This window comes from Echinops telfairi, unplaced genomic scaffold, assembly GCF_000313985.2.
Source record: "Echinops telfairi isolate 266 unplaced genomic scaffold, ASM31398v2 ScPeMD7_63;HRSCAF=240, whole genome shotgun sequence".
NCBI classification, from domain to species: Eukaryota; Metazoa; Chordata; class Mammalia; order Afrosoricida; family Tenrecidae; genus Echinops; species Echinops telfairi.
This window is the reverse complement of record NW_022103961.1, coordinates 250,270-259,050: the sequence shown is the minus strand read 5'-3', so window position 1 is coordinate 259,050 and position 8,781 is coordinate 250,270. Positions and strand designations below refer to the sequence as shown.

At 37.1% G+C, this 8,781-nt stretch overlaps 1 protein-coding gene across 1 annotated transcript in view; it reads right to left on the bottom strand.

Moving 5' to 3' along the window:
* ABHD12 (abhydrolase domain containing 12, lysophospholipase) overlaps positions 1 to 495 on the bottom strand; it is a 43,824-nt gene extending 43,329 nt beyond the window's left edge. The window contains exon 1 of the mRNA XM_045291164.1: positions 373 to 495. Within this exon, the coding sequence (XP_045147099.1) occupies positions 373 to 413 (41 nt within the window). The 5' untranslated portion in view covers positions 414 to 495. The remainder of the gene's footprint in view (positions 1 to 372) is intronic.
* Positions 496 to 8,781: the final 8,286 nt, after the last annotated feature.

The window sequence follows — 8,781 nt, the reverse complement described above, 5'->3', positions numbered from 1 at the left end:
GGAAGATTGTGTGTGTGTATGTGTGTGTGTGTGTAAAATCTGATCTGCACATGGAAGATTTCTACATTTTACTATATGTAAAATATATTCAAGAAAATAAAAAGATACTCACAAAAACCCAAACCAAACTCACTGCCATCGAGTCGATGCTGACTTAGCCTTCCAGCAACCTGCAGTACAAGACGGAACTACCACTGTGAGTTTCTGAAGCCGTTAACTTTGCTTCAGAGAAGTTGGAGCTTTGACCTGCTGACCTTATAGTTGGCCATCTAACGTGTCAGCACTACATCACCAGGGCTCCTTCTCAAATCAGCTATCATCATGAAAAACGCATTACTAAAATTAAAGGGAAAATCCATATATGGCACTTACCAAAATTCAAGAAAATCAGTTTGGCCTGTATTGCAGGACATAGTTTGACGAGAAATGGAATGGCAATGTACAACCCCAAAATAAAGAGAAGTATCTTTCTCAGCCGGAACCACAGGCCCTTTCGCCTGCAAGGAAAAAAACAATGCATAGATCAAGAGTTAACAGATACAATTTTGCGACTGTTTAATAAGTGTTATAGATATCACAAAACAAAAAAATAAGAATATTATATTTTCCCACAAGAACAGTAACATAGTTAGATTAGCCACCCGTCCTGATTTGTTAAAATAATTGTTTTAGAGATTCTTTTGATCAAAAGTTTAGAGTGCTACTAGAAAAAAACATTTTTTTTTGAAAGCCAGTTACTAAACCAAAAATTCTGATCGCACTCATGGATCAGAATACAACAAAGCCATCAGATCCTCAGAAAGTACTCAGCCTCAAATCAGACCCAAGCTGCAACTTCATCTCAAAAGAGAGTGTCTTCCTTGAGTTTCCTGGGTATCCTGCTTACTAGCTATAAGATTAGGTTACTCATTAGCTACCTGTAGGAGGGGTGCCTCCCACAATGGCAGCAACAGAACCTGCCCAACCAGATCCTGGGGAGAACAAGATTTGCTATAGCTGCCTATGCTGTGTTTCCAGCCAGAATGTGCCCTCTTACATTGTCCAGCCTCAGACAAGGTGTGTTAGTCTGGGTAAACTAGGGAAACAAATGCACAGAAACTCGTGTGTGTGTGTGTGTGTGTGTGTGTGTGTGTGTGTGTGTGTGTGTGTATACACACACACACACATATATGTATGTATATATGCATGTGTGTGTATATATATGGAAGAGTGTTATATAAAGGTTAAGTGTACATTCAGAAAGTATCTCAACCCAGTGCTGTCCAAGCCCATAAGTCCAACATTAGCCCATATGTCTGGCACCAATCCACAAAGTTCTCTACAATCTTACAAAACACACGCAATGATGCCAACTGCAGGAGGAAAACCGAACCAGTAAGTATGTAAGAATCTCCATGCTGACAGGAGTCTCCACACGGCTGCTCCAGCACCCAGGGCTGCATCAGTGTAGGTCCATGTGGCTTCTCCTCAGTGATGTCTTGCAGGAAGTGAGCCTTGCCAGCTGAAGCAGGGAACTGGCTAAGGCAGCTAGCTGCACCCTGGTCTGACCATCAGAGAGCAAGAGACCCGAGAACTAGAAAGGCGAGGCTCACCAAGCCATTTATCTCTCTGCCCTACAATCAATCACACATGTGCCTATCGGCCAGATTGGCACAATAAACCTTAACCATCTCACAAGGGAATCATTATAGGAGCTTAAAATCTTCTATCCCAAACCAGCTCTAAAAGTGCTCCCCCTCCTGTTCCCATACACCTTTCAAAAAATGCTTCTAATCTGGTTCTATGTAAGCTTTTAGTCTCAGGATTCCTCTACACTAAAAAAAATTGAAAAGTCCCTAAAGCTCTGTTTATATGAGCTATACATTTAATACTATTTATTACATAAGAAATTAAAATAGAAATTTTTAAAATGTTCTTTAAATTATCCAATAAGAACAATATGTAATACAAATACCATTTGTTATATAGTTTCCAATAAAAATTCATTCATATTTTAATCTTAATTCTCAAATGTTTTTTACAAATTTGTAATAGTCAAACAGTTTAATAAAAGGCAGCTGACTGTTCATATTGCTTGTTCATTCTGTGGGCTGTGATATCATGCATCATATAGCCTCTAAAAAATCCACTACACCTTCATGAAATCAAAACAAACTCACTGCCATTGAACTGATGCCAACTCATACCAATCCTACACAGGACACTTATGATTTTAGAGAGATAGATTCATAAAGCAAAAAGGAATATTACGGCTAATTAGTCCATACGGCAGTACAGAGCGCTCAGTTCAACTCACTTTTGTGGAACAGTTAATACACTGAAGGTCCTTCAATTCACATGGGCTGCCAGTCCAAGGTCAAGGAAGCAGAAAGCAGATTCTGCATTCAGGCAAAGTAGGCCCGCAAGGCCCGCAAGACAGCAAGGTGGGGCAGCAACAGTCAGCTGGCCCTGATGGGATTGAGAACTCAAACGACTCACTGCTACATGAACCACCAGCTTTGAGCTCAAATGATATATGCACCAGAGCAGTGCAGCAAAGATCTTGAAGGAGCCCCAAGCTCTAAAGACATAATCCACGGGTTGGCTTGGCTCACATGTAGTGCAGCATATGGTTGGGGCAAAGAACTAATTCAAGCAGCAGCACACTGGTCTGATCACCAGGGAGGAAGAGAGAGGAGATGCCAGCCATGGGAAGTATTAATTTCAGTTGCCTTCTAATCAAACTGTGGCCAGATTAACTCTGCCCACATATTCCTATGAAGGCCTAGATGGCACAATAAACCTTAGTCCTCAAAATGACATCTTGCTCTTCAACATCTTAAAGGTCTTGTGCAGTAGATATACCCAATGTAATACAGCTGACTTCTTGACTGCTGCTTCCATGAGCATTGATGGTTGACCTAAGCAAGACGAAAACCTGGACAATTCCAATCTTTTCTCTGTGTATCATGGTGTTTCCCATTGGTACAGAGGATTTCTGCTTTCTTTATATAGTTTAATCCTTACTGAAGGCTGTAGTCCTTGATCTTCATCAGCATGTGCTTTTAGGTCCTTCACAAATTTAGCAAGCAAGACTGTCACCTATATATCACAGGTTGTTGCTAAGCCTCCCTGCAATCCTGATGTCCTATTCTTCTTCATATAGTCCAACTTCTTGGATTATTTATTTGCTCAGCATACAGAATGAATAAATATAATAAAAGGATACAACTCTGATGCATACTTTTCCTGATGTTAAAATGTGCATCATCCCCTTATTCTGTTCAAACAACAAACTCTTGACCCATCATGCATAAAGACAATTAAAGTGTTCCAGAACACCCATTCTTCTCGTTACTCATAGTTTGTTATGATCCACACAGTCCAATGGCTTTGCATAACCAACAAAACACACATACACATCTTTCTGCTACTCTCTGCTTGCAGCCAAAATCCGTCTGACATCAACAATGATATCCCTTGTTTCATGTTCTCTTCTGAATCTGGCTTCAATTTTCTGGCAGCTCTTTGTAAAATCATGCAGCAGCTGTGGAGGCCAGTTTGGTGATATCTCAAGAAGTTTAACATAGGACTTCCATATGGCCGAGCAATCCCAATCTTGGGCATACATACTCAAAGAAGTACAGCAGAAATGCCAACAGAAACTTGTACATCAAAGTTCACTGCAGCACTTTGCACAATAGCCAAATAGCCACTGAATGTCCAAAAACAAATAATGGATTAAAAAAACATGGTATGTATACAACAAGAAAAAGAAAAATGTGTCCTAATGCATGGCTAAAATTAGAAAACAGTAAGCTCAGTGACAGTCAAAGACTAAAATACAAATACTTTTTGAGCTCATTTATTTGAAGTAATACCATATCCCCCAAAATAAGACAAGTGTCTTATATTAATTTTTGTTCCCAAAGATGCGCTAGGTTTTATTTTCAGGGGATGGATGTCTTATTTTTCCATGAAGAACACTGTACACATTTATTGTTGAACAACCGAAAAAGGAAATTTATTACCTGTATACGGTACAGTAGTAGCTGTCATCACAAACCAGCATAACCAGAAAAACTGTGAATCCTACAGTATCAAGAATTTCTTGTTACTACCATTATTTCCATGTACAACAATCTATGGTACATTTACTCATTTATTCAATGACAGTCATGTCATCATCTTCTGGAACATCATCATAACAATCCAAACCCTTATTTTCGGGGAGGTCTTATATTCAGAGGGATGCCTTATATTTCAGCGAGAGGCAAAACTGTAATTAGGTCTTATTTTCAGGGGATGTCTTGCTTTTGGGGAAACAGGTAGTACAAATAGTATCCAATAATTATTAGTGTTTATGGGAGTGAAGGATGGAGGAGGGAAAAAATGAGATTTTGCTTGCGAAACATTGAGTTTAGATATTAAAATATTACAATAAGTTCTGAAATAATAATGATAAAGTCTGTCCAACATGAGGAACACAATTAATGTCACTGAATTTATTTGTAGAAATTGCAGAATCAGCATGGGTTTTGTAGTACATATTTTAATAAAATCTCTGTATTTAAAATTTATTAACAGTAAAATTATTAGGTTGGGTAAAAATAAATAAAAATTTTAATAGCCACATGTTATCTGTAAGAGACAAAAAAATGACAGAAATATAACTCATTCACTCACTGCAATCCATAATGGTGGCAGAATAATTTGAGAAAGGGTAGTAGTAGCAGTTGATGCATGTAATCAATGCCAATGAATTCTGTAAAAACTGTTCAATAACTGACTGTATATATCTCCACAATGAAGTAAAACAAGTAATTGAAAATAAAAAGACCCAAATTAAGAATATATAAACCACAATGAAAGGATTAATGGCAAACAAAATATAAATCATGGTGAAACCGTCAATTGGCTCTTTATATCAGAAAAAGGTTCAACTTTTCAAAAACAGTCAACAGCCACAGCTCATCAAGGCGAAAGTCGCACTGCTTTTGGTTTATATATTTCTAGACTAAAAGAAATATTTTGTACAGTGAGAAACATACTTATCCCAAAAGTCAAAAGTAAGCAAAAAATCAAACCCTAATACACACACACACAGAGGAAACTAGGATTATGCAAGAGATTGGCTTTAATAATATGCCTTTTTAATTATTTGAATGAATATGGTACAATTTGAGACTGTAACTCCTTTACAAATTCACATACATCTCTAAATCTACTTATGTGTTACAGCACAGAGTAAATGTCAAATTCCATATAGAAAAAATATACAGGTTACACAAAGCCACTGACTATAACGCAATAAAATCAATAACAAACTGCAAAAGGATAGTCAAGAAAAAAATCTACCCACTACATACTAAAAAAAATAACCATTTGAAATGACAATTTGATCAAAAAGGAAACAGCACATTTACATAGGAATGAAAGCCACTGAATACCAAAGCCATAGATAGAAGCTGAAATGTGGAACAAGGCCTTCTGGTTATAAGTTAGTTGAGTGGCTAAGTGTAAGGTCCATAGTTGGAACTCACCAACTATTCCATGAGAGAAAGATGAGGTGCTCTACTCCCATAAAGATGTACAGTCTCGGAAATCCACAGGGATAGTTTTACAAGCTCTGAGTCAAAATTGACCGGGTGGAAGTGAGTTTCATTTCTTTCTTTTTTTTAAAAAGGGGGATTGAAAGTGGCAGTAAAATCAGTCAAGAAAGAATGAATTGTGCAAAGAATGATGCAGAGATAATGGTTACATTTATGGTAATTTTTGATATGTAGACAAAGGAATTAAAAGAACTGGGCAGTACTACTAAAACTCCATTTATATTTACTTCAGTGAATAAACTTTTCAGCACTTACATCTGGTAAAAAAAAGGCACAGAATTAATGTATAACATAATCCTTGCTTATTCTATCCCATGATATGTATCCATGAAGGAATCAATAAACCAAATATTGTTATCTATTACATTTAGAGATGTATTTGCAATAAAAGTTTATGATTATATGCTTAATATTTTTAAAATCTGTAATATATTTGTTACTTGTGTACTCAGGTAAGTAAAAAAAAGACTAAGTCATACTTTTTGTGGCTCCTTATCCAAGAATTAATGCCTCATGATCATTAATGCAGAAAAAAAGAATCACCACATGTTCTCTGGGCACCCACTGTACTTAATCATACACTATTTTCTATATCACAGTTTATGTTCTCCTAGAAATAAAATTGAAAGTAGCTATCTTACAAAAGTAAGATTCCAGGGCTTTCTCTTACCAACAAGTCTGAAATTCAAAATTATTTCTGCAAAAAAATTTCTTGCTTATAGTTTTGCTAATTTGTTTTTCACCCAAACTGCTGAACTAGTCTAAAGAACTACTATTTTTTTTTCCCTTCCTCAGCTTTAAGGAATATGTATAAAAGGAAATTGAGGCCATTTACCACAGTGACAATCTTTGAAAATTCCTGTATGACACATTTATTAATCATAAATTAGCTCAGAGATTATCTAATGCAAAAGGAACTTTGGGTGCCATCCTGTAGTTACTGGGAGATAAATCTTGGAATTTCCTGAATGCAAGCAGCAATAGAGCAATGAAGAGGTTTGGCACACCAGGAGCCGGCAATGAGAATGGTGGCATTTTCCTTTATTCCCCATAGCCTTCCTTATGACCAGAAGCATGTCTATCCCCCTCCCTCACCTGTCCACTGACAGCCCCTCCTTACAATTTCCCCACTACCACACAGAAGCCCCTGTTCTGCCTGACGTAAGAGCTGATATCACTCCCCAGCATCTAAAGACTCTTGAACTCTTGTCTCATCACACTAGCAGAATATATAGGGCCAGGTTCCTGACCACCTTTGGAGAAGCAAGAACTCCCATAACCAGCCAGCCTGTCATGAGATACCCTCTGGACCTGAAACAGCTCCTTCTGGGAATAAGCACCTTGAAGCTGGCCACCATCTGAATAGGAGACAATAAATATTCCCACAAGAGTCCAGCCACACCTGTAGCTCTTGAGCCCCACCTATTGCGTGAGGGCCACTGTTCAATTATCTACCAACTGATTATTGATAAGACACCAGCCAAACTTGTTCTCTCAAAAGTTCAGAGTATGTGTGGACACACTGACATTCTCTAATACACCCACCAGTAGTCAGATGGTAAGTACTTAGGAACAATCATCAATTAAATATAAATACATAGATGCCACAATGTCATTGGAGACAAAAGACAATTTCACTTTACATAAAGAAAATATAGAGTGACTCAAAAAGTTAACAAAAACACAGAGCCAGAGACCTTTCTGAGGAAGAAATGACACTGAAACTACTGATAAGGAATTCAAAAAAATATTTAGTACTTTCCATAGATTGAGAAAAAGACATAGACAAAAGCAAGAATTATACTTTAGAAAAACTGTAGAAGAATTCATGAAAATAGTACAGAACAAATTGACAAACGAAAATTTGGAAATCATGCAAAAACCAAAAAAAAGTAACCTAGAAGATTAATACTAAGATGTCAGAAATAGATAATACATTGAAAGGTAGAAGGAACAGACTCCTATCAATGGAAGTCTGAATTAGTAAGCTTGAAGACAAATCTCTCAATAGGAATCTGCTAGAAGAAACAGAAAAGGGAACAAAAAGTTCTTTTAAAAGCCTACAAATTAGGTGAGAAGCCATCACATCAATATACATGTGATTTGAATCCCTGAACAAAAGTCCATTAAAAAAACTCACAAAAAATTGGTCAAGAGTTGTTAGAAGAAAACTTCCCTAATACCATGAAAGACAAGGAGATATACAGTGAAGCAGCTCAATGTATCTATTTGGGGACCTATCCAAGCAGGACGGGCCCAAGAGAAAATCATCCCCATCAAAAAAAGATGAGGAAGGACTCTTTAGAGTAGTTCAGAAAAAAATGAAGTTACCTACAAAGTAGAACACATAAAACTAAGCTAGGATTTTTCAGCAAAAAACATGAAGGCAAGAAAGTACTGGGATAGAATAATAATAATAATAATAAATTTTTTAAAAGAAAGCAATGAGATGACATATACAGAACTCTGGAACAACTACAAAAAATGTCAACCAAGAATCATATGCCTAGCAAAATTGACCCTGTTATATGATTGAACATTTCAGATAAAGGGAAATGTAAGACCTTGTAAAACTCTTGACCATTCTTACAGGGGAGGGCGGTAGAACAGAAAACCAATGGCCATAGAGAACCGCCTACAGTTAACAAACATGAGAGAGAAATATCCAAAGACTGGACATAGGGAACCCAAGATATCCATTTGTAATGAAGACAATTACGAACTAAAAGGAGGAAATAATATAGGTACAGAACTTCCATATAGATTCCATGTGGGCTTTGTTGCTTCTGCGCTAGATGGCCGCTTGTTTACCTTCAAACCTTTAAGACACCAGATGCTATATCTTTTGATATCCGGCACTATCAGCTTTCTTCACCACATTTGCTTATGCACCAGCTTTGTCTTCAGCGATCATGTCGGAAAGGTGACTATCATGAAATGCCAGTTGAATAGAACAAAGTGTTCTTGCATTGAGGGAGTACTTGAATGGAGGCCCTGACAGAGGACATTTGAATATGTACATTTACCTTTGCAGAAACAACACCTGTGAATGTGGTACAGTATAAAGGGGGTAAAGTTATGAAAACATTTTAGACTTAACCAAACAACTTAAGGGTATGAGTCACTGGGTCAGGGAGATCAAAACCATAGTCTCAAGGGAAACCAAGGTAAATTGGCATAACACAGTCTA